We start from the raw sequence: 27420 nt of genomic DNA, 5'->3' as shown, positions 1-27420 counted from the left end.
ACAGAGTCCCTTGCTGCTGGATCATTCTAATCGGGCTTGTTTTTTTTTTTTTAAAGGGTTATTTTATATAGCGGGTCAAATTTTTTCAAGTTTTGGTTATTATTATTTAGTTAATTTAAGACGGATTTAATTGCATTCCAATCCGTTGTTGAACCAGCGTTATCGAACCCATTTTATGGGCCGACCGCGGAAGGCTAGGCTTATGAAGCCTGTCCTCCCGACGCAATTCCCCTTCAGACCGGCTACTGAAGTCCTTTCGGTGCTAACGCTTAATAGGCTAGCAGGAATACGCCACAACGGGGCACTAACTATAAGGAGGGAGCAATGCGACCCCTACTCCGGAGGAGTCGCAATTGCTGGTTTATTTTTATCTAACTAGTAAGTTTTAGAAAGGAAAGGTTGTGTAGAAGTTCTTCATCCACTTCTGTTATGGCTGCCTTCCAGGACGCATCTCTGCTGGGCTCTGTTCCGGACTCCAGTCCGTGATGCTGGGACGAGTAGAGGGTCTTCCTTCTTCTTCTCCCTCTTCTTCTTCCGAAGACCTCTTCATTCTTCTTTGGCCTGCACTTTCCAAGAATTGGTAGTAACCGAAGTTACATGCCGTTAACCTTGAAATTCCCGAGGCCCCGAAGGGGTGAACGGGGGAAAGTGCAGGTTTCTTCGTTCTTCCGTGCTGTCAGTAGCTGCTGGACGGGTGACTGCTGGGCTCGTTCCCTCTTTCTTCTTTCTTGAAAGGAAAGGAAGGTAATAGGGGACTTACAAAATGGTGATACCTATTCGCGATCGCGGTTTTGGGGCGGTGATTTTCTTAGAAGAAGTAAACAGAAATTATTCACTCTACGTAATTATTAACCTTCAGACACACGTGTGTCCGAGAAGGGGTTGGGGGGACCGCGTGGCCGCAGTGAAGAAACCATTTGTTTTTGTGGTGGCTGTTGGTATCTGCAACAAAAGAAGCAGAACACACACACACACGAAGAAAAAACCAAAATTAAATAAATAAAAAATAAAAATTGATTTTTACTTTCCTTTGTACTGGCAGGATGAGAGGAAGGAAAGGCCGTTTCCCAAGACGGCACGACGAGTCGTTTCACATCCACGTTTCTCCCGTTTCTGAAACAAGAGAAACAGAATAAAACACACGCGGAAAAATAAAAAAAAAATTTAAAATTTTGACCGCGTTTTTGTTTTATGCGCGACTTACCGTATTTGACGTCTTCAGACTATATAACTCGCGACCCCGGAAACGCCTCTGACGTCTTCCACTACAAAAGCCAAGGATGGAATCCAATTACCTGTGCAGCCATATCAGAGATTATCTAAAGGTGGGCCACAGCTGATACACAACAAGGTGGCCACCCGTTTCAGCTATTTGGAGGTGTTCCGCAGGAGTCTGTGCTGGGGCTCTGCTTTGGAACCTGGTTTATGACGGCGTGTTGAACCTCTGTCTGCCAGCTTGGACGGAGACCATTGCAAACGCCGATGACCTTGCGATCCATGTCAGCGGAAGGACGGAAGAGGAAATAGAGGCAAAGGGCAATTCTGCATTATCATTAATTGATGTGTGGATCCAAACACATGGGCTGAAACTGGCGGTTAACAAATTTCAGTTCATAATCCTAATTGGAAAAGCAAGGTGGAGCCAATAGAACTGAGAATCGGTGACCAGCTGTTGCATCGGAAGGATCAAATACCTCGGCGTAATAATATATAACGCATGAAGATTCTGTGAACACGGCACAGAACACTGTAATAAAGCGGAAAGATCAGTGAACTCCTTAAATAGACTTATGTCTTCACGGGCTGCTCCTAGCTCGGCCGAACGAAGAGTAATCATGTCGGCCGTAGCCTCAGTTCTGTATGCGGCGCTGGCCTGTGACAGGACAATTAATATCCAGCGAAATCTCGACAGGCTTCGGAGGGTCCACCGAGGAGCATTAATTGGGAAGGGAATTGCCAACGCGTATGTACTGTCACGAGAAAGATTTAGTAGAGCACACCGTGTTCCATTACCAGAAATGCCTAACCCGAGACAAAAATCTCGGGTTAGGGCGGGAGTCGCTGACCTAACACCAGAAGAAGTGGTAGATTATACGCTAGCTTCAGCGGCAAACTGGAGAGTTGTCGACGGTTTGGTGAGGACGAATTTGAGGGAAAAAGAAAACGAAGGGGATTTTAGAATAGGGCAGGGCGGGCCGACATGCTGAGGTGTGTTGGCTCCGATGATCACTCCTGGAGCTGTAGGCTGGGGAATCAAAAACTGAATCCCACCTGCTGGGTGTGGCCCGGGAACGACGTACTCGAGCACCGTTTCCTACTCCGTAGTAGAGACAGGCGAGAAAATGTACAGACCGAGTCCCGGTCCTTTGGGGGGTTGGCAGGAATGACGTAGTCGGGCATGGTTAACCCTTCTCTGACGATTTGAGGCAACGTTGGTCACATAAATTCCAACCCGCGAGCCGAACTGGAGGCTCGTTGAGTTTGAAGAACATTCTCCTTGGTTGAGCTAACCCAGGGGGCTGAGACACAACTCTCATAGCTGTCTGCTATGTCAGCTCAATTTTTTTTGCGTAGATTAATAAACAAGAATCGCTACTAAAAATTTTATGTAAGATTCGTTAAATTCTCAATTTTTATTTTAAACCATTTTAAATATTCAGTGAATGCAACGATATTTATTAAATCTGTTGTGAAATAGTATATGTATGTGTGTGTATAAATATATATATATATATATATATATATATATATATATATATAAATATTTATTTTCAACATGTAAACGAGATATCATATGTATAGATGTATAAAACTGCATGTGTTGGCATTATTGATCAACAGCTTGTCGTTTGTCGCACAGGTTGTTACGGTAGGATTTATAATTTAATTTCAGTGTTATTTATTTCTTGGGTTCTTATTTGTTTATCTGACTAAGTAAGTAATTTATACTGTTTTCATATAAATTAATAGAATTTAAGTGTGATTTTTTTTTTGTTATCTAAAACTCGGTAGTGTGAGCCTTATCCTGGGATGTAAGATTCAATTACTTCGTTGTAAAATCGTTTATTTAAACAAAGTGTTACTGAAATATTTCATCATATATTGTGGACACATTTTTATTATTATTAGTTGTTTGTAAATAGTAATTTTCTAACTATTATATTTTGACTAAAATTGTTATACTATTAGAGTTTATTATAGTATACTATTATTATTTTTCTAACTATAATGGTATTAGAAATTATAATGGTTATTTTCGTATTCCAATAAAAAAAAAACAGTTGATAATTTACAATTTTGTAATAGACTATTGAAGCTTTCAATTATGTTATAATTAACAGGAAACAGATCTGTCTAATATATAAATATGATAACTTTTACACATGTTTATCTTTCTTATTAGTTTAAGGTAAAACTCACTAAAATAAACTGAGATCAGTTACAGTAAACTGTTCACACATTGTGACAGTAAATGGTCTTCGAGTGTCACCAACATAATTGGTATCATATTTCACAATTTGTGAGAGATGGCTTAATGTTCCACAAGAAAAGCATTTGTCATTGTGGTTTAACCAAAGAACCAAGTAATTCAGGTAACCGTAAATTCCTGAAATTCTCATAACTACAATCGGAGTGTTTGCATCATCTGCTAAGCTAAGCCATTCCAACTCAGCTTTATGTCTAATTCTTGCACGTTGATTTTCTATCCTTAAAACTGTATTTTCATCTACTCAATCTCCATTATGATTACCATATACAGATGTTGCCGATAGATAGCATATATATTTAAGACATGGTGCATTTTTGATTAAATATTTAAAATTATATAAAACTGGATGAAAATTTGATCTGCCGGTATAGTAGATATTATATGGGTTATAGTATCTAGCTCTTTTTTTATATCTTCGGCTTTAAAACCTACAAGTTTACATAAATTAGATATTATTCCACTCCTTGAAGTAGATATCATTTTAAAATCCTGCAGCTTCTCGCATAACGCTTTGGCAACATATCCATATCCAAATATCAACAATTTATTTTTTATAAAGGTTTACTTTAATTTTTTAGGGGTTTTCCATGCGGCTGATTGTTACGGACAATGACATTCGCTTAAGCAAATTTACAATACTTGAGTCTAAGTTTTAGTGCTAGAGTATTTATGGTGTTTAAAGCAGTAAATCGTATGATCATTACCGATTGCTTGCATAAAGGCATAAATAATTTTAGTGGCTCTGTTGCAAATAGTAGAGGAGGTATGATTCTTTAATGTTTTCCTCTGTATATATAATAGAGAGTTCAATATTATAGATCAGAGAGCAAGTAAATTATCAGTAATAATTCTAATTTCACCTTTAATTCCCTGACCATATTTCCACATCTCAAACCTTCCCTTTTTAAACATTCTCATTACTTCAAATCCTTTAATCGTTGCATAAGACGTCTTCATTGATTTAAAAACAAGAGTTGGTTTAATTAGACGTTTTAGTTTTCCATGGTCAGATTCTAACCTGTTATTTAGGTACTTAATTTGTCGATGCTCTAAATTTTGATGGCACTTACCTGCTTTCTTGAGCTGCTTAATAGCACCAATGTAAGCTGGATTCTTATCAGTATTAATGCTTAATGGATGACAATAATGTGGTATAGACTTTAACGCTTTGCCTAAAAAACGTTCTGCTGCACTTGTATTACGAGTTGACGATAAATAGAAATCTATAGTATTGCCAAATTTATCAATGGCTCTATAAAGATACACTCCTTTACCTTTTACCTTAATATATATTTCATCAACTCTCCAACTGAGACCTAATTGAGGCTTCCAATACCATTTTAGTTTATCTAAAATCTTGGGCGAGTAATATTGAACCCAGCGATAAATTGTTGAGTGGTCTACTTCTACTCCTCGCTCAAGTAGCATTTCTTCTAAATCATGATAGCTAATTCCATATTTACAATTTGCAACAGAGCCCTTTCTTACGTCAAACTTAGGTTAAGATTAAATTTCAACTACTTCATCTATATCCCCAATTTGCACTCATTAAATTAAGGATAAGCTATTTAAAAATTCACTTTAACCTTCAAACTACCTTGGTGACCAATATATTTGTTGGCAATGTTAACATTATAGATAATACCACATTCCATCATATTATATTTCGCAGTGAAGAAGGTCTTAACAGGTTTAACTGATTTAGTTTGTAATGGTTCATATATCCCATCTAACCTTGCATCAATAATTGGTGCTTTTCCTTTGAAGTCATGATTAACGTAACCATGCAATTCTGGTATTAACAGTACTTTGTTAACCTTTAGGGTTGCTGCAGTTCTTAACCCCAAAATACCTTCAAATTTATTGTACGATGTTTTCTTAACAACTAGGTTTTGGAATTCATGTACCAGTTTCCGTATAGCCACCATCTTTAAATTGCGAATATCTGAACCCAATTGTTGGAGTAATCATTAATTTTTCAGAAGCTATATAATTATACCCTGTAAGTAATTGACCACTATAAGAGATAGATTTGTACTTAGTAGCAGAAGTCTCTAAAGCAGTATCTTCTCACATCCGTTGCAATTAGGCATCCTTCAGAGTTTCTAACCCTAGTTATACCGTATGATACTATAGCTTCAGTAAACCAATTCTTGCTAAGATTATATAAACTATATAAGGAGAAGATATTGGTCTTACCGTTAGTTTTATCACCAATTTTCTTATCCTGATGAGACATTTGTGTGTTAATTCGGCTATAAGCTGCACCAAGTAACAGAGTATCGTTTACTAAACCATCAAATCCAACTATTCCACCAGCTGATTTCCCTTTATAACCACTAACTCCTTTATACGTTTCTTGGCAAGCAGTACCATAGAATGGACTACTCCATACCTTAGCTTATCATCATCACCAGAGCCTGTAGCTGATGTAGCATTTTGCATAGGTACTGAATTTCCCATCCTTGTTGCAGTAATTTGGGTATCAGCTTGAACAATCAATCCTCCAATTATTTCAGATGTTGGATTTCTTACAAGGCTTTCTCCTATTGGATGTTCATTACCAGGCAATATTCTATCTATCGCTTGAAGGGCATGCTCTCTATCCATCCGACCTATATTGTTCATGAACCGAGAAGCAGAACTATTACGATCTGTTACATTATTCAACTGTATATAAAATTCCCGAGCTTCCTGTGGTAGGGATCTATCAAATAGTTGTTCTTTTCTAGCTTCTTGTTCTTTTATAGCTTTTCTAGCTTCTTGTTCTTTATAGCTTTTCTAGCTTCTCGTTCTTTATAGCTTTTCTAGCTTCTTGTTCTTCTCTAGCTTTGTATCTATCTTGTCTATCTTGTTCTTGTTTATTAAACTTATTAGAAGGAGAGGAGAAAATAAGTTGTATGTGTACAAGGTTTGAGACAATTATTAATCTTTTACAAATATTCTTCATAAAACCTCAGATATAAAAATTGATGTACTTTAGTATCCTACTAGAGTTATGTCCAATTTGGAATACGAATAATGACCGTAATGTATTAACTACGTATCCAATACGTATTTTGTTGCATATACAGGGTTCTATAGACAGCTTTGTTTTGGATGTAGGTTTAACCCCTTATGAATTCATCATAAAAACATAGACATCTGATCCAAATAAATTTATTATTAACCCTGACTACCACACCCTCGGACTAAACATCTAGTTAGCCTCCTTACTAATGACACTTACGACAACTAAAATTAAAAAATCTGCGGAAGGCAGGTGATACTTGAGGTTAAGTTACTTGAATTTTTTTTGCTTTACTTTGTTCTTTTTTAGGTATTTTGATATTTAAAATACCATTCTTAAATTCTGCTTTTATATTTTCTCCATCAATATTAGACGGTAAAGAAATAGAACGATAAAAAGAACCATAATATCTCTCTTGCATATGGTAGTTTTTATCCTTAGTCTCAGACATATCTTCCTTCTTAGCCTGAATTGTTATAATATTATTATCTATCCATCAAGATGCTCTTGCAAGACTCCGGGTAATTCTAGTGCTAAACAATAATCAGAATCATTTTCAAAAATATCAGTTCTAGGTGATAAAGTTCTGTCATGTTTATTAGATGATAACGGATAAGAAAAAGTAGCAATTTCATTGAGGAAATTATTAAACACATCATCTACATAACTCCTGCTGCTAGAATTATTTTGCACTTCATATTTGTTTCGAATACGTGGTAAATTAAAAGCCATATGACACCTCTTTTATTATTGTTAAACAGTAAATAAATTAAGTTGGGTATTATTAATTAGCATTCTGTTCTTTTATCTCAATACGTGGTAAAGTATGGTAAAGTTAATATGCCATTCTTTAGATCAGAAGTAATAGTCTTTTGATCAACATCATCTGGTAAAGATATAGTGTAATCAAAGTTCTTTTTTGAGCTATTTACTTCACTAGCATCTTTCTGATTATCAGTATGACCAGTGATGTAGAGTTTGTGAGCATTTACTTTTACTTTAATCTGAATTTTATCATAACCAGGTACTTCCATAGTAATGATATATTTATTATCTTGGGTAAGATAATTAGTTTTTATGGAATCAGAGTAACGAAAATATAATCTATCATTAACAATGTTGTTCCAATAATAATCAGAGAAAAGAAAGTGTTTATCAATAACCGCTAAACTGCAAGGCTATGAAGTTAAAGTGTTAACAGATATTAGTGAATTTAAAGATATGATAGAACAGCATGGTTTACAAGTAATTCCAATTTCAATAAAGTGTGGAAGTATCAACCCTTTTACTTATTTAGTATTATTAAGCAAGTTAATTAGCATATTAAATAAAGAGAAACCGGATATATTGCATAATTTCACTATAAAACCAATTTTTTATGGCAGTATAACTGCCTTCTTATGCAGTATATACTCAAAACAAAAGAGTTTACCGCAAGTTATTAACACTTTTGTTGGCATGGATTTAATTTTTATAAGTAGCAATTTTTTGCTAAGATTAGTTAGAAGCATTATAGTTAGAATAATATCCATAATAGGATATTATAGAAGTATGTTATTTGTCGTACAAAACGATGATGATTTAGCCTTACTGGTAAAATTAGCTATAGCACCCAAAAATTTAATTGTTAAACAATGCAGCGTTGGTATAGAAACTGAAAAGTTTCCTTTTCTTCTAGAACCACTAGGTAGTAAAATAGTGGTGGCATTGGTAGCTAGAATGATAAAGGTATATATGAATTTATATATGCTGCAAAAATATTAAAACAAAAAGGTATAGATGCTGAGTTTTGGTTAGTTGGCGAACCTGACAAAGATAATAAGCAATCAATAGCACAATCAATATTACAAGACTATCAAAATCTAGGATATATCAAATATCTTGGTTATCAGAAAAATATAGAAAAAATATGGAAAAAAGCACATATTGCAGTATTACCTTCCTACCGTGAAGGGTTAAGCCGTAGTCTTTTAGAGGCTGGGGCATATGGTAGAGCCATTATTACTACTGATGCCCCAGGTGGTAGAGAATTAATACAAGACCAAATAAACGGATTGTTAGTTAAACCGCAAAATACAGAAGATTTAGCAAGAGCTATGGAGCTATTAATCACTATGCCTCTACTTAGAAAACACCTAAGTAAAAAAATTCGACAAGATATTTTAGAAAAATATGATTGCCAATTAATATCCGAGAAGATGGTTAATTTCTACAACTACCCCGAATAAGTATTTATAGTAAAACCTGTAATATTAGGTGACAAGAATATAACAATAATTTCTTAAAGGTTTCTGATATTTTTTCTATTTATATCACCTAATTCAGTAGGTTTAACTATGTGGGGTATAGGTTTAACCCTATAAACTATGTATAACCCTATTAACTATGTATAGGTTTAACCCAGTTTTCAATTAATTTTGCATATCAAAAAGCTCTATAGGAAGCAAAGTTTTGATAGAAGGTTTGTTTTCTAGCAACTGATAATTGATTAGGCAGGATAGCATATGACTAAATGCATTTGTAACTGATCTATTTATAGAATGCTCCAACTTATCAAGAAATTTAAGTTTGCCTATTATGGTTTCTGTCAGAGTTCTTTTGAGCAACATAACCTTACCTGTAATAGGGATTAATAAGTTTATCTATACAGACAAAAGAGGAAAAGTTAGTTAAATTTAATAGATTTTTGGATCAAGCCTTTAGAGAATTTTTATGAAGTAAAAAATAAATTAGAATCATATGTAACTTGTTATGAGGAAGAACAAATCGAGAATCATCAAATATTTATGAGTGTATTACATAATTTAGCGCAAAGTAATGAGATGATTGATATAAGTTGTATGGGAGAGAGTAGTATAAATTTTTAACCAATTTTTAGATATCGTAATGGTAATATGCCATATAACCATAAGCCGGAATTAATAGATAAAGCGATTAATGATCAACAAGTTAATAATCCGGGTCATTACTTAGAAGTGGTAAATAGAGCAAGACCACAAGGTTTTGCAGAACATTTTGCCTTAATATTAGAAGATACACCACAAGTACATTTTACGTTAAAGCCAAAATTTTTCTTACATTTCTTTCTTGGCTCTATCCTTCCTTTACCTAATACTTCATTAATATCTAAATTAAATATAGAAGATATATCTTTTTCACTCGGTAAAGAGACTCACAAGTTAGTATTTAAAATACATGAACAAGAGCATTATAAGCTAAAGTTTATTATAATTAACACTAGTTCTGATTCAAAAAATATTGGTCTTTTTAGAGAAGAATTAGCAGAGATTAAAAGTGAATTATTAGAAACTAGTATTAATATAGTCGCAACTGAGTTAGAGGGACAAATACTACATATTACTAGAGACACAGGGTTCAAGTTAAAAGTATTACCTTAGCTAAGTTATCAAGAGTTTATTACAATACCCTCATTAAATAGTAACATTGATCCTACTTTCTATAAAGTAAAAAAAGATATAACACAAGATTGTGATCCGTTACTTGCTGAGTTAAGTAACGATGACATATCATCCGTGCACAAAAATACAGAAGATACTTTTGTATTACGGCAGAAGATATATAAGAGTTACTCTTCAAAAGTATTAGGTCATTCAGAAGCATCATATCATGGATATATTTGTGGGATTTTTAGATTAAACTATAAGTATAAATATGCACTTGATTGTTATGTCGAGAGGATAGCTGGTAAAGGATATATAGATTTGGTGTTATTATCACGCAACAATTATAAGGGTAATAATAATCAACCAACACATGATGTATCGAGTCAAAAGAATCCACACCAAGCAATAGAAGATAAGAAGCAATTTATACCGATAATAGTTGAGCTAAAGTCTGGTGTGGGAGCAAATAATGCAATAGAGCAAATTCATGAGAGTGGATATATATATAATTTACCGAATATTAGGACCAATGCAAATAAAGCTGTGATAGTTGGGGTAGATTTTACCACTAATGATTTAATAGTAAAATCTACTGATATAGATCAAGTTACCATAAGTTTAATATGTGAATTATTAAAGAATATTCAAAACAAAGTAACACCTGATGAGATTAAAGGTAATATTCAGAAACATATCAAGAATTTATATTATTCATTGCTTAAAAGCAGTGATCCTAATTATTTAAGTAGAGTATTATTAGGGCAAAGTATCAGTTTACAAGCGGATGATATTGAGAAATATATATTTGAATATAGTGCTATTATTACTGAAGGCACACTCGCTACAATAATTTTTAAAAATCATGATCAAGGGATAATATTAAATGTAGTAGCAAAGGCAAATAATCATGAATTGATATTACATAATTTATTATGTAATATATGGTTATAGTACTAGGTCAAAAATAACTCTATTTTTTTTAGTGATGATAGGATTCCAGATATAGAATTTAAGTATTAAATATTTGGTAATAACAACTATTGAGATAAATCCTAACGCACAAGCTTGTGTTGATTATATTACCAGTGATAGTATTAAAGTAACAACAAAACATTTGTATCAGTTTATTCATGCTGAAAAATATCAAGGTAAGTTACAGAAAATAAGTACATTGAGTGTTGATGAAATTATTAATAGTATTTATGTAAGTAATTTAGAATTAGGAGGTTATGAAACAGATATAGAAGATATGCCATCAAGTGAGAAAAAACCTAAGTTAGGTGGAAATGTACAAGATAAATTAGATACAAAGAAGTTATTATCTATGGCGTTATTATCAGTAAAGAAATTCATTAGTAATGAGTGTGACTTAACAAGTATTAATGCCGGGCTTATTTATAGGACAAAGATATGGTAAACAACAGATAAAAGTATTTAGTGAAATAAATTATGGTAATGGTAGGGCAGATCTAGCATTGTTCTTTGTGGATGCAGCAGGTGCAGAAGGTAAGCCTATTCTTCTTGAGTTGTTAAAATATTGTAGAGAATCACAATTCAAATTGTATAAAAATGTTATTCTTGGATCGAAGCTGCAATTAGTTAAGTATATTAATTTTTTAAAAAGTTCCAGTGATTTTAAGGAAGTCAAGGCGGTATCGATAATATATAAGAAGTCGACTATACAAAATAGAAATGATAATTTTTTAGCTGTGCAGAAATTTACCAATAAAATAGATCATACATCACATGAATCTAGTGCTGGTGATGGTAAGATAGCAAATATTAATTATAAGCAGGAAGAAAAAGTATCAGTCATAGATCCTATCTTATTACAAAATACTGAATATAAAATGCTAGATTTTGGTAACTATCATTTAATAGTATAGGGACAAGGGAAGCAATTTTAGGCCTCAGATTAATAGTAGAAGGAAGATTAAAGAAAAACAAACCAACATACTTGGCGTTTATAGACCTAGAAAAGGCATTCGATGACGTAGACTGGAATAGAATGTTGAGCATTTTAAAAAAATTAGGGTTCAAATACAGAGATAGAAGAACAATTGCTAACATGTACAGGAACCAAACAGCAACAGTAATAATTGAAGAAAATAAGAAAGAAGCTGTAATAAGAAAGGGAGTCCGACAAGGATGTTCCCTGTCTCCATTACTTTTTAATCTTTACATGGAACTAGCAGTTAATGATGTTAAAGAACAATTTAGATTCGGAGTAACAGTACAAGGTGAAAAGATAAAGATGCTACGATTTGCCGATGATATAGTAATTCTAGCCGAGAGTAAAAAGGATTTAGAAGAAACAATGAACGGCATAGATGAAGTCCTACGCAAGAACTATCGCATGAAAATAAACAAGAACAAAACAAAAGTAATGAAATATAGTAGAAATAACAAAGATGGACCACTGAATGTGAAAATAGGAGGAGAAAAGATTATGGAGGTAGAAGAATTTTGTTGTTTGGGAAGTAGAATTACTAAAGATGGATGAAGCAGGAGCGATATAAAATGCCGAATAGTACAAGCTAAACGAGCCTTCAGTAAGAAATATAATTTGTTTACATCAAAAATTAATTTAAATGTCAGGAAAAGATTTTTGAAAGTGTATGTTTGGAGTGTCGCTTTATATGGAAGTGAAACTTGGATGATCAGAGTATCTGAGAAGAAAAGATTAGAAGCTTTTGAAATGCGGTGCTATAGGAGAATGTTAAAAATCAGATGGGTGGATAAAGTGACAAATGAAGAGGTATTGCGGCAAATAGATGAAGAAAGAAGCATTTGGAAAAATATAAAAAGAAGAGACAGACTTATAGGCCACATACTAAGGCATCCTGGAATAGTCATTTTAATATTAGAGGGTCAGGTAGAAGGAAAAAATTGTGTAGGCAGGCCACGTTTGGAATATGTAAAACAAATTGTTAGGGATGTAGGATGTAGAGGGTATACTGAAATGAAACGACTAGCATTAGATAGGGAATCTTGGAGAGCTGCATCAAACCAGTCAAATGACTGAAGACAAAAAAAAAATCATTTAATAAATGATGATTATAAGAAATTAGTACAATTTCTTGCTAGTGTAAGATTAGAGTTAGCAGAACTCAGCAGTGTTAACTTAGCTAATAATGATATAAATGATGATAAAGTGCAGTTATTTTCGCAGATGTTAAGTAATAACGTCTTTATAAAGGAATTGGACTTATCAAATAACGAAATAAGTAATGCAGGCATTAAGAGTTTAATGAAAGCTTTAGTAGATAAGGAAAATATAAGAGTTTTAGAGAACAAATCATTGATCAAGGTTATAGACAAGATATTACTTAGAAATAATAATAATTATTATCTTACAAGTTTAGTTTTTTCAAATAATAAGTTTAATTCTGAAGGAGCTAAATTTTTAGGTTTAGGATTAAGTATATTAGATGGTTAGAGAAGTTAAAATTAGCTAATAATGATATAGGTGATCATGGATTAATTAATATTCTTCAAGAATTAAAGTACAATTATGTTTTACAAGTTTTAGATTTATCAGGAATTAAATGTGGTATTATAGGTGCAGAAAATTTAGCATCGCTAATTCGAGATAAGTCATCCATAGTGGAGCTACATTTTGCGAATAATAATATAGGCTTAGAAGGAATGAGTAGTATTATTACTGCTTTGGCCAAGAAAAGTAGTATTAAAATACTAAATCTTGCAGGGAATAACAGGGAGTATATAACTACAAGTCTTGCTTCTTTATCAGAATTTATAAGTCAGAATAGTAATTTAAAGTCACTCAATTTTGCAGATAATGCTATAGGTGATGAAGGATTAAAATCTTTAGTTAAGGTATTAACGCAAAATTCAGGCATTACTCATTTAGATTTATCTCGCAATAGGATATCTGATTGTAATGATCTTTTTAAGTCTTTAAAAAATAATAGAATAGTTAAGTTAATACTTAGAGATAACGAAATACAGGGTATATCGGAGTTAGTATCATCATTATCGGAGCATTCTAAGTTGGAATATTTAGATCTTGCCAATAATATGATAAGTACTAGCGATGGGGCTGCTTTATTTAAGGGTTTAATAGATCAACAAGTAAGGATTAGTGAGCTTGATATATAAAAGATTGACTTAAATGCTTCTGGTGATCTAAGGCAGTCCGTTATATTAAACAATTTAGTTTCACTAATAGAAGAGTATAAGTATTTACATTATCTAGGTTTATCAAGGTGCAACATAGATGATGATGTAGCACAGAAAATATTTTCTGCTTTAGAGCTTAACTCAAATCTTGAGGTACTGGATTTATCACATAATAAAATAGCTATAAAAGTTGAATCAATTATATTTGGTTATCCTACTGATTTAGTAGGGCAGGATGGTCGTAAAGATAAGAGCGGATTTCTAATTTATCATGATCAGTTAGAAGCATTAAACCTTGCTTATAATAATGATTTTGAGGATAAAGGTGGTAAGATTCTGATTAAAGCCTTAGAACATAGAAGCTCATTAGTATTAGAAGCAAGAAAGACTAGAGATGCTATGTTATATTTAGATTTAGATTTATCTAATAATAAATTGTCGCAAGAGTTTACAACATATTTATCAGAAAAATTACCTGAGTTAGCTTTAGAGTCATTAAAGTTAGGATCTAATCAGTTTAACATTATTCAAACAAATCAATTAATCAATGCCGTCTTCATCAATAGGAATATAAAACAGTTATCTTTGGATGGTAATGATGTAAGTTATGATGATCAGCAGCGTCTTAATATTTATCTAGTAAGAAATAAAGTATGTCATTTACAAAACCTGAATTCGTAGTTTAAAGGTCGTTACTGCAATTTAGACCATGTCTTATCTTCTGCTGGTAAGTCATGCCGTGTGATATAAATGTGGTCAAATTCTTGAGGCAATATTTGTAAAAGCACTACACATATATCACCCTCATGTATATTTTTTGCCCAAGGGTGTCATTTACATTTGAACTTCATCATTTTTGGCAAGATGAATGTCAGATTTGTTTTATTCACAGCCGTACTTTGTGGGCAATGATGCAACTAGCTACCCTTAAAAGAAAATTCTGCCTAAAGAAAGAATAGTTCTTTTCTTAACCTATCCATTTTCTTTGTTCCATTTCTTCTGATTTACAAAGATTCCATTAACAACTTTCAAAAATTATCATTTTCCAAACACATCTGCACAATAATATGCTTATAAGTTTTTCAAATTTGCTTTTTTCCAACATCATTGAAATAAAATAGTTCAAAGATTGCTAACTAGAAGTAGGAAAAAAAACAAAATACGACATTGCTTTGATAAGGCTAAACTGATATTTCCAGCAACGTAAGAAAAACCCATGTACCTGTTAGCCATCTAACATTTTAATAACTGAAAACTGTCTGCTCTGCAACCATGTTTGGTAAAACTCATTATAATAAACGAAGATGAGTTACAAAAAAACTATTTATTTGGTATTCAACAAAGGAACAAAAATATCCTCAAAACTAAGGAAAATGGGAGTTTCCAACTTGTTGCTGGAATAAACTGCAATTAAACATTTTTGAATGGCTGAAGTAATTTACTTGTATATTTTCAATCACAACACCCAAATGACAAGTGTTTCAGTCTTATCACTGGGAGATCTTGAGTTCAATTTTCCATGATGTTTTTTTTTTTTAACTTTTACTTTTTCTTACAATATAATATAAGAATCTGGAAAAAATGTTTGCTGATTATTATTTAATTTGTATATAATTAACCTAGAAAAATTTATGAAAATATGAGAATTAAATTAACATGATCAAAAAATCTTTTATTCCCCATCATTTTAAAGTATTATTATTAGAGTATACTAAATAGACAACGAACAGATTTTTTTGTAAAAAAAAAATTAAAATAAATTTGCTTATTTTAGGCAAGTGGAAAATTCTGTATTTGTTAAATATTAGCATAAGTGTAGTTTATAAACACTAAAATTTTTTTAATTGTAAATAAATAAATATTTGTTGTGATTGGTGTAAAATAATTCATTATGTATTCTAAAATAGATTGTAAGTATAAAAGTAGATTATAAAATAAGAAATAGATGTGATTGAAGTGTATATTATTATTTAAATAAAACACATGAAATAATGTAAAGGTAAATATATTAATTATAAAAAAATCACTAGGTGATTTCTGAACAGGATGCATATATATATATATATATTTTAATAAAATATTTAAAAATATTTTTCTTGGCTTAAGAAAGATACAGGTCTAAGATCACTTATTGAATTTCTTAGATGAAAAATTGATTTAGCCAATTTTTATCCCAAGAATTTTAGTATGGTTTAATTTCACAGAGGGAGCAGAAAGCAGGGCTAAATGTCTCTTGAGCCTAAACTCGCTAACAAACTGTTTTCTGACCTATGTTTATATGGACATTTTTTTAATTTTGAGATATACAATTGTTTCCTGAGAGATTGCTGTACAATTTGGAATCACCTTTATTTACATTCGTGAGGTTCATAAGCTAATTGGTCTAGGTTACAAGAAAAAAATTCCGTTTTGAGCACTATGAGTTTATGAGGTCTTCTTGTAAGGATATGCATCTGAGCCGTATGTAATTCACATGGCCTCCGATTCGAAGAATCAATGTGCTGATGGATATCTCACAGACAGATTTAATGTTAGTCACATGTGGTAATCAGTGTTTTAATATTCACCTGTTCTGTTCTTATCTTTTTTATTAAGAAACCTTGCATCAATATCAAATATAACCTCATGCAAGTCACCATAAAACATTAAACCAAGAATAATCATTAACATATTACAAGACATGTGTTTATGAACTGTATTATTTATATAGTTTTTTTTTTTTTTTTTTTATTAAGGATATTTATTTTAATTTCTGTTTTTGTCATATTTTGATTTTTTTACAGATAACATGAATGTGCCTGCAAATAATTCTGTTATTAATGAATCTCTGCCTCTTAGTAAAAATATTAAATTAGAGAATGAACAAGAAAATACAGGGGAAATTATAAGCATTTTTTTACCAGATCACATGACTGAAACCGACACATCACATACAACAGCTGAGCCTGTAAGTTTTTTTAATTTTTTTATGTATGTTTGACCATCTGAGGACCATGAAGCAGTATTTTGGATTCATTTCTTTTTCTTCTGTTTGTTTTATATTTTAGTTTTCCAACAATTCTTGATTCTTTTGCTTCTTCTTACCTTCTTTGTTCTGACAAACTGTCGTTTTATTTTCTTCTTCTCTTTGAAATCCCTGAAATTTTTTATTGGTTTTCTGTGTACTATCTCCTTCAAATATTTCATTTCATTTAGAAATACAAAAATCTATTGATATCTGTTCTTTTTGCTGTATTTGTGGTGAAATCACTATTTTTTTAGACACTTTTCAGACTCGCAAAACCTCTAAATCTGGCTCTTCATTTTTTGCTGTAATCCGACATTTTCTCAATTTCATTGTATGTTTAAATATCTTTATTACTTTTTCATTTGCATCCATTTTCTTGTATTTTTATTGGTCCTAAGATTTCTCTCAAGTTTTTACTTTATTTTTTCTATTAATTTTTTTGTTGTGATTTCTAATTAAGATGCATCTGATGGAAACAGTTCATCTTGTTTGATTACATATTTTAGTGCCTGATTTTAGCATCTACTGAGATGTTCATTTGGTGAAAATACTGTTCCTTAATTTGTAAGCTAATTTTATTTTTCTCATTCTTGTTTGACTGGTTTCTTTATCTAAACCATTAATTTGAATTATTTCTCCCATTTATTTATATTTGTTTAATTTATTGATTTTTTCATATTTTGTTTTTAGGGACTTGAGGAAATCTGTAAACTTGAAGAATTATTTAAGAGTGAATTGTATGTAATACTCTTAGTCGTGAAGATTTATTATTAAATTATACTGTTAAAAGTTAAGGAATCTTTTTCTAATGATCACAATGAATTTTTAAAGAACAAAAGTAGTAGATCTTATCCATCTTGCATTCATAAGATTATTATTTATAACTACGTTTGGTACATAACTACCAAAGTTATTAATGCATAGTTGTAATTCCTCAGCAAAAATTTCTGGGTCACGATCAATATTAAATTGTATTTTTAATACCTCGAATGGCATTTTTCATGCGCTACAGTATTCAATTTCTATCTTTCATGTACAAGCTTCAAGTTTGTGTTGATATAAAAAAAAATAAATAAAAATGAATAATTATAATAAATAACTATTATTTAGAATCATATTCTCATTTAGTAAATGTTGAATCTTACAAAATTGATATTTTTATAATTAATATGAATTTATTAGATATAAGAATAGAATTCAAAATCTTAGGTAAGGTTACCTAAAGATAAATGATATTTATCACTGTAAAAAATTTTGTCATAACAATATTAACACTAATGTCAGTAAGGTTCTAAAAACCAAAGAGAATTATTGCAAAAGTTTAACAAATTATTTGATTGTAAAAGATGCCAATTTATAGAAAAATGTGTGTTAGGTGAGTAGCAGGATTTTTAAATTTGGATGATAACACTTAGCAAAAGAAACATTTTCATGGTTTTCCCATACAAAAAATGGCACATTAAAGTTACCTGATGATAATTTAACCATGACTACACTGTTAATGTATGTGGTAAGTGAATTGCAAATAAAATTTATCTTTCTAATGTAATTTATACAAAAAAATCATGAACATATTTACTTTTACTCAAAAAGTCATTTTTTGTTTTGTTACAGCAAGTAGATTTAGTACGAGTGAAGGAGGAACCGTTTGATATTATTAATGGTGATATTCCAGAAGATCCTTTAGCAATTGAAGAGACCACCTTAGTTAAATCAGAAAATTTAATAGTTGAAAGTGAAGTGGTAAGGGTGTCAGATTTTTCATACATTGCAACACCAGTTATCCAGATGGACCTTTGCAAGGCCAAATCTAGATAATTGGAAAGTAAAATTTTAAAAGGATTAAAGTAGGATTTGAAAAGGATATTTTATTAATCATTCTAATGTTTAGTGGGTAATATGCAAAATTAAAAAAAAAAAATGTGTTTCAGGAAAATAAAAAATAAATTTGGAATAAAATAGAAATTAAAAATAAAATTTGGTATTGCATACAATTCATTTGTTAACTCATATATAAAGTGTATCACAAACTTCTCCTGCAGTTTTCATAACCTATTTCTACTCATGACAATAATGGAAAAAGTTCATATGAAATTTGTTTTAAAATGCTTCGTTTGCAAGTTAGGCTATTTACAAATTTCACTCGGATTTCAGCTTTCCCATTGAAATGAAGTCTTATTGAAACTTTTAGGATGTTAATTAAGAGACATGATTACTGATTTCTTATGGTTTTTGACATCAAATATTAAATAAAATATGTTCAAGATCCATATTTGCAGTATCTTTTGAGAAATCTAGAGTGGGAATCATTTTTTTTTGTTTGATGAACAATAACATTGTTAAATTGGTAATGACCTTGTGAAACTTTTAAACAAAATTTGTAGAAAATTATATTCTGAATAAAATGATGTAAGATAAGCTAAATAAAACAAAGAAAAGTTAGAAAAATTTGAACTTTATTTAGAAACAGTCCACTAGATCTAAGTGCATTTTATGTACCGGTTTATAATAAATGTTCAAAAATGAGCCTGCCATTTCTACACATTCTCTGGCACGCTTTTGTTCTGATTTTATTGCACTTTTTAGTTCTTTAGTGCTGTCCTTAAGTTGCTGAGCCTCATCCATAATGCAGATATATAATTCCTCTCAAGAATGTATTTTTTTTTATATAGAATATTTTACATCCAACCCTTGCTGCAAAAATCTAAAGGTGTTATATCAGGTGATCTTGGTTTCCAGAAATGTGGATCTCAACGACCGATCCATTTCTCAGAGAAATGATGATTTAAGTGAGTGGAAACGGCACAATAGAAGCAGTGAGGCGTGTCATTGTGCTGGAGGTATACTTTGTGTCTCAGTGCTAGACAAACTAAAGCAGCTGCCGCAATTCGTCCTGAAGAAAGTGCTAGTATTAAAGCAGTGAGGTAATATAAACAATCCAAACAGCTGTTGTGAAGAAGATTGCACTGTACATTGTTGTTAAGTCAGTGCTGAAAATTGCTTTCCACAGTTTCATGAGGTTTTACTTCTGCCCTGTATGCTCATATCATAAATTGTTGATGCCATCTCGAGTGAAATTCTTGACTGTAAACAAAACGTACTTGTAGGGTTGGTTTGTATTCTACCAGTTGCAGGACTACGAGTGAAGCTGATAATCTCCTGTTCGTAGATTTTAAATTGGCTGTATATGGTAAGGGAAAAACATTTTATTTTAAGTGTGCTGTAACTCTTCAAATGAGAAACTTCAATCTTAGTAGGACGTTATGTACCAATGCCAACAATGTACAGATATTTAAACCAAAATAACGTTCAAACTAGAATTCAAAGAAAATCTGCACTAATGACTGCACAGTTCACATTACCGATGTACTTAATGTTCACATTAACTTATATTGTACTTATAATGTACCGTACAGAATGATTTAAACACTAACAGAGCATTATTGCGCATGTTATTTTATTGCCAAATTTGAAATAATAGTTTCAAATAATTTATTTTGTTTCTTTCATTAATAAAAAAATATCTTAAGTGATTTTTATTTTACAATTATTTTGTAATTTCTATTTTTAAAACAAATTTTCAAAAGCATAAGAAATCACTAATTCTGCCCCTTAATTAACATCCTGAAAATTTTCGGTACAATCTTATTTCACCGGGGTAGCTGAATTCTGAGCTAATCATTCACTAGCTGTAACTCAAACAAAGCATTTTAGGAAATTTTTTATATGAACATTTTCCATTATTTTCCTGAATGGAATAGATTAGGAGAGTCCTGGGAGTAGCTTGTGATACTCTGTGTATATATGAGTATGAACTGATAAGTCTCTGGCCTGACAGAGAAATAGCGCTAGCAGGTATAATATCTTGCCGGCTTCCGTAGTGCAAGTGGTAGCGGCGCGGCCTTTCATCCGGATGTCCCAGGTTCGAATCCCGGTCAGGCATGGCATTTTCACACACGCTATAAATCATTCATCTCATCCTCTGATGCAATACCTAACAGTGGGCCTGGAGGTTAAACAAAACCTTGATAGGTACTGGCATTTTATAAATATGAAACTGATGTTGACAAAGGATTTCTTTCAGTTAACTTGACAAAAAATGACATCAAGTTTCCAGATGTACTTAATGTCATTAGAGTCGATCCAAAACCGATATCACTGTTAAAAATACAAAGACCTGTTAGAGGCTTCTTCTCAGAATAAAATATCCGTAAAACAGGTTAAAACTGTGAAGAAAACTAAGATAATAATAGAGGTAAAATTGGAATAGTAAAAGAAACGTAACAATTATGGTAATACATGAAACGTGATTAACAAAATAATATCAAAATTTTAAAGGGTTAGATCTTATTTAGTATATTAATTCTTTTTAGAAATTAGAATATCCAGTCAAGTACTTTCTTGTCATTTCCTAGGATGTGTCGTATGTCCCTAGTGAAGTAAATAATTTCCCTGAAGAAGAAAGCGATGAAGATTAGAGGAAATAATTATTTTTAATAAAAGATTTAGTATAGAATATTAGTTTTATTAATAATTTTTATTTAAATTGTTGATTTTCTACTATTTAATAATTTTTTTTTTTTATTTTAATAAACAGCAACTCGCCATGTTTTAACGTAGGTTAGTCAACTTCAATGTAAGCACCATTTATAACTCAGCAGACAGACAATATTCTAACTCCTTCTAAGTTTTAGAAGCATTTTCAACATTATTAGACCAACACCTTCAATAATTTTCCGTTTTAAGTCGTCAAACTTTCAAACTTCTCATTCCTACTACTTTAAAAAATCTCCAAGCAAAAAATTCCAAATAAGTGATATCTGAGAGATATAGATGGTCATGCAGTTGGGCCTCCTTGTCTGATCTAACATCTACGGAAGCATTGTTCAGCAACATGGTAACAACTTTATAAAAGTCTGCTGGAACACCACCCTGTTGGAAACGGCCCTGCTGCAGCATGTCAAATATGTGTAGACTGTCAACAAAAAAAAAACACTGATATTTTTTTCCTGTCATAACCAAACATTGACTGTCAGTGTGTCTCTTTCATTTTCGATTACTCTGTGGGAGGTTTTCAGTACACCACATTTTTAAATTGTGTCGTAACTATCCCACATGTATGAAGAGTTTTCTCATCACTAAATAAAATATCAATATAATTAGGATTGCTTTTTGTATGATGCATTACCTCTGCAGCAGAATGATATCATTGGCAGCAGTCATTTGTTTTAATGTGATGCAGTTGTAACTTGTACTCTTGCAGAGTGCTTATGAGCAAAGTGGTGAACAGTAGAAAAAGGAATCTGCAGTTTATAACTACCCCGCCTGATTGACTTCACAGGACCAGCAATGAATGTTTCACTTACTTGATGCACAGTCTTCTTCATTCTGAAATTTTTGGATGATTTTCAACTTGTGAAACCAAGCTTCCAGTCTCGTAGTCGTATTCTTGGAATATGAATATTCTTCATATTGTATGAAAATTGATATTCCATTCAGTTTATACAAGGCATTGAACATATGTAACAAGTGAAACTTCACTAACCAAAGCGCTCACTGAACCTTTTGTTGTGGGCTCCATATCTCAACTGACTACAATTGGATTAGTCTGCACAACAGTTTTCTGCTGACTCTAAGAGAACATTAAACAAATCTTGGAGGTATATCCTGTTTGAGCCTACATTTAGCAGATTACGACTGGCTTTCTAAATATAGGCTATTAATTTTGGATACCTTTAGACCAGACATCCTGTATATAATATATGTATAAAATGGTTTTTAGATCTTATCAACATGGATATAGAAGTAATTATTTTTTTTTAAATTTTACAGGTTACTATCGATGAAGGATTCACCAAGGGAAGTACCACAAAAAATTATATTTGTAATGTTTGTCAAAAATCATTTAATCGTAAATACAGTTTAAAGAGACACTTTATTAATAGTCATACAAAAGAAGGAAATTATATTTGTAACTTTTGTCAGAAGACTTTTTATCAAAGTCATGCATTAAAATTACATTTAAATATTCATACTAAGGAGAACAATTATGTTTGTAACTTTTGTCAAAAGTCGTTTAATAATAAAAACAATTTAAGGAGACATATTAATAGTCATACAAAAGAGAAAAATTATATTTGTAACTTTTGTTCAAAATCTTTTAATGAAAGTCATGCATTAAAATTACATTTAAATATTCATACTAAGGAGGAAAATTATATTTGTAAATATTGTCAAAAGTCATTTAATTATAAAAACAAACTAAAGGCACATCTTAATATTCATACGAAAGAGAAAAATTATATTTGTAACTTTTGTCAGAAGTCTTTTTTTCAAAGTTATGATTTAAAATTACATTTAAATATTCATACTAAGGAGAACAGTTATATTTGTAACTTTTGTCAAAAGTCATTTAATCGTAAACCTGATTTAAAGAGACATATTAATAGTCATACAAAAGAAAAAAATTATATTTGTAAGTTTTGTTCAAAGTCTTTTAATGAAAGTCATGCATTAAAATTACATTTAAATATTCATACTAAGGAGGAAAATTATATTTGTAAATTTTGTCAAAAGTCATTTAATTATAAAAACAATCTAAAGGTACATCTTAATACTCATACGAAAGAGAAAAATTATGTTTGTAACTTTTGTCAGAAGTCTTTTTATCGAAGTTATACTTTAAAATCACATTTAAATATTCATACTAAGGAGAATAATTATACTTGAAACTTTTGACAAAAGTCATTATATCATAAAAACAATTTAAAGATACATTTTAAATAGTCATAAAAAGATTCATTATATTTAATAGTCATTTAGAAGTCATTACAACTTTTGTCACAACTCTTTTAATGAAAGTTCTGCTTTAAAATTACATTTAAATATTTATACTAAGGAAAAAAAATTATATTTGTAATTTGCCAAAAGATTTTGAATCATCTTTCCAGTTTGAAGGTGCATGTTAATTTACACGCCAAAGAGTGTAACGTTATTTATATAAATTTTGTATATAAAACTTTTTTAATCTCAGTAATGATTGAAAAAATACATTAACTTTCACACTAAAAAAATTGCTGTTTGTAAATGTTGTCAAATATCTTTTAACAAGAATTATACTTTAAAAAGACATCTTAGTAATATCTAAATTAGAGAATCATTATGACCTTTAAAAAGTCATTAAGAAATTTGGTTAAGTAAAAAAAATTACAGCATTCTTTCATTTATGAATAATTTAACACAATTATAACAGAATTTATTTATTGTATATAATTTGCAACTTAATGCAAGAGGTACCTTGTATACCACAAACACAGGTGATTTTTAAAAAAATTATTAATAAACGAAAAATGCAGTTATCATCTGTGTAATTTGTATATAATATTTATTTAGTAAAAAAGAAAATAAAAGTTTTTTGATCGACAGAAAGGTAAGGTAAACCAATTGGTTAGGAAATCATTGAACATGGGGGTTGATGGTGTAAGGGATAATTACACTGGTCAATAAAATTTAATGTTTTGTTTGTTAAATGAGAATGAATGGCTGATTCTTTAAGTATATTTTTGCTGATTCATATATATTATTAGATTTTTTTTTTATCAGGCTCAATTTTTTTGTATTGAAATTTCTTTTGAAACAAAAAATGTATCGTGAATGTAATATGATAATTTATGCATTTTGTACTCCCCTAAAATTTATTTCTTTTGAATTTTCTACTGTAATTTGCTGTAGGTAAATCTGTTTTACGAAGGAAGTCAAACAAACCAAGTATGCTAGGTTTTTTTAAATTAAAAAAGAAAAACTTAATTGTGGTTTTTAATAAAATTTATTGTTTTCACATTAAAGATTTTAAATGGCTGTCATTTTGAAAAATATTATTAGATAAGGTTGTTTATTTTTCTAACAATAGATCTTTATCTTATTAAGTACCATGCTAAATTTGAACATAATTAGTCAAGCCATTATGGAATTAAAAATTTAGATTCCAACAATAGTCAGCTTACATTTTTGGGTTCAGTTTTCCCTGGTATCATGTTTCCATTGTAGATATCTCCTGGTGAAAGCATTCTTCATGTTCATCACTGATAGCACTGAGAGTTTTGGGAAAATCCAATTCTGTATGTAAGAAACGGATTTTGAGCAACATGTTACATCCAAGTTCTTTGTAGTTTTGAAGGTGTTCACTCACAAATTCTCTGTAATTACTGGCCTTGTGGTTTCCAAGAAAATTGTTTACCACATTTTGAAATGATATTTATGCAGCAACCTCCAAGTCATTCAAACATTCTTCAAACACCGGATTATTCATTAGTTTTCTTATTTGTGGTCCAACAAATATACCTTCCTTTATTTTAGCATCGCTTATATTAGGAAATTTATTATTTAGAAGCTGAAACCTTGCACCATTATAATCCATTTGGTTTAACAAAATTTTTGATTAAACCTAGCTTAATGTATAGTGGCAGAAGTTAAACATTTTCTGGTTATACTAATGCCTAATTAACAATATTCTTCTCTCCTACAGTCATTACGTCTCCCTTTGCTGTCCCACTCGCACAAAAAGCAACAGAATTCAGTGTATCTAAGTTGCAGCTCAAGTAAAAGTGCTATTACTTTCAAATCTCCACATTTATGCCATAAATATTTCTCATATTGAATCCTGCTTAATACAAGTTTCATATTTTCATAACACTCCTTCACATGAACAGCACAGCATATGCTAATGGTATTGATGGGCATTTATTTCCAATGTGAAGTAGAACAGCTTTCAAACTAAGCTTTGATGAATTAATAAAAAGTCGCCATTCGTCAGGATAATGCATATGTTCCAAAGCTTTCCCGTAAAGAGCACATAATTACCGTACACTGAGTTTTCATACGGAGAGAAGAGATGTTCAAATTTTAACTGTGTCACAAAAAGCACTTATTTTAGTGTTTGGTTGTAAAAGATGCCATCCTCAGTCTTATTGTAAGAAATACTGGTATCCAACACAGTCTATATGCCAGAATTTCTGGGATCAAGACTGAAAGTTATAAATTTTTATTAATTTAGATCACGAACCAGATCATTTAAATCTGACTGATTAATTATATGGGGTTTAGTATATCTATTTTCTAAAAAGTTTGGATCTCTTTCTTCATCGCCTCATAAGTCAGCACAAGATTAAATATTTTCATCTTCATCTAAGTTCCATGTTTCTGGTGGTACTGGAATTGGAAGCTCTCGGCTAGTGTGGTACTGATTGCTTGGTATAGGGAATATCAGGATGTTTAACAGTATGTCTAGCTTTAGCTGTTATTCCATGTATCTTTATTGCACAAAAATAACATTCTGTGATTTAATCTTTTGGTTCCTTCCAACCCTTTTGAATTCCAAATAGCAAGTGACAAGATCCATTTAGTCAACAATATTACACAAGAAACACAGCAAATATGAATAGAAGATTTGTCCTGATCACATAATTTACATATGTAAATTATTATGTATATTATATGTAAATTAATGGATTACATGACTGTAATCCATTTGGAAAAGAGTCGCAAAAAGCCAGAAAAGGATTGTGGCTTATTGATATTGATTCTGCTGACCGATTAAAAGCTTTAAAAAACTGTGACTTCAAGGCAATTCAAAAGTTATGTGCATGATGTAAGCAGAATTGGCTTGGTTTCTGGAAAAGTGATGCCTCACTGTCATCACTCAGAATCTCAGTAGGTAAGAAAGAAAAGCACAAGATGCTACTGCTACTACAGCAGCAGCTGCTGCTGGTTTGAGTGTTACTGATGTATTGCAAACATTAAAGAGTAAGCAGTGTTATGGATTTAAAGATCTGAATATTCTGATTGAAGAGCACAAAGCCAAACTTTTGATCTCAGCTCACCCACAAGAAGATCAGATTTTCACATGGGCACCCAGTAGCTGGAGTATTGAGAAAACAGCTGATGAATTCCAGGTTTCAATGCGGATTTAAATACTAGAGCATGGATACCGGTGTTCTTTGGTGGTCGGGTTTTCACTTAACTACATATCTCAGAAGTGGTAGACCCCACACTGTACAAGCCTACACTTCATTTACTCTCGTACATATAATCCTCTGAAGTAATACCTGATAGTGGTTCCGGAGGCTAAACTGAAAAAGAAAAAAAGTTTCAATGTGAATGGAGAATCAGGCTCTAAAGCTCAAATCTAAAGTTAGTATTTTGGCGACTCAGAAAAAATTGAAGCATGATATTAGACTTAGATTTTTTTGAAGATGATAATTTTACTGAATCTGTCCAGGAAAGAAAGATTTTGTTTCAGTTAGGATCATCGGTCCTTAAATTAAATTCATATTTAAAACAACTGAGGGAAGATTTAAATGATAATCAT

At 31.3% G+C, this 27420-nt stretch overlaps 2 protein-coding genes across 2 annotated transcripts; both read left to right on the top strand.

The window, feature by feature from the left end:
- Positions 1-2828: 2828 nt before the first annotated feature.
- LOC142334021 (uncharacterized) lies at positions 2829-26081 on the top strand. The gene is made up of 5 exons (XM_075381689.1): positions 2829-2934; positions 16831-16994; positions 18669-18797; positions 22887-23193; positions 25987-26081. The coding sequence occupies exons 2-5, from the start codon at positions 16836-16838 to the stop codon at positions 26079-26081; spliced, it is 690 nt and encodes a 229-aa protein (XP_075237804.1). The 5' UTR covers positions 2829-2934; positions 16831-16835.
- On the top strand, positions 8052-8728 carry LOC142334022 (N,N'-diacetylbacillosaminyl-diphospho-undecaprenol alpha-1,3-N-acetylgalactosaminyltransferase-like). Its single transcript, XM_075381690.1, has 2 exons — positions 8052-8187; positions 8274-8728. Exons 1-2 carry the CDS (start codon positions 8052-8054, stop codon positions 8726-8728), a joined length of 591 nt encoding a protein of 196 aa, XP_075237805.1.
- Positions 26082-27420: the final 1339 nt, after the last annotated feature.

Source organism: Lycorma delicatula, chromosome 13, assembly GCF_047948215.1.
Source record: "Lycorma delicatula isolate Av1 chromosome 13, ASM4794821v1, whole genome shotgun sequence".
Classification (NCBI taxonomy): domain Eukaryota; kingdom Metazoa; phylum Arthropoda; class Insecta; order Hemiptera; family Fulgoridae; genus Lycorma; species Lycorma delicatula.
This window is presented reverse-complemented; position numbering and strand designations above follow the sequence as displayed.

What these genes read in the sequence shown, in the direction of transcription:
- LOC142334022 (XM_075381690.1), top strand. Translation starts at nt 8,052, where the DNA reads ATGTTATTTGTCGTACAAAACGATGATGATTTAGCCTTACTGGTAAAA. An exon ending in TTTTCTTCTAGAACCACTAG is followed by an intron (nt 8,188 to 8,273) that starts GTAGTAAAATAG and finishes TAAAACAAAAAG; the next exon opens with GTATAGATGCTGAGTTTTGG.
- LOC142334021 (XM_075381689.1), top strand. Translation starts at nt 16,836, where the DNA reads ATGAATGTGCCTGCAAATAATTCTGTTATTAATGAATCTCTGCCTCTT. An exon ending in CACATACAACAGCTGAGCCT is followed by an intron (nt 16,995 to 18,668) that starts GTAAGTTTTTTT and finishes GTTTTGTTACAG; the next exon opens with CAAGTAGATTTAGTACGAGT. An exon ending in TAATAGTTGAAAGTGAAGTG is followed by an intron (nt 18,798 to 22,886) that starts GTAAGGGTGTCA and finishes TAAATTTTACAG; the next exon opens with GTTACTATCGATGAAGGATT.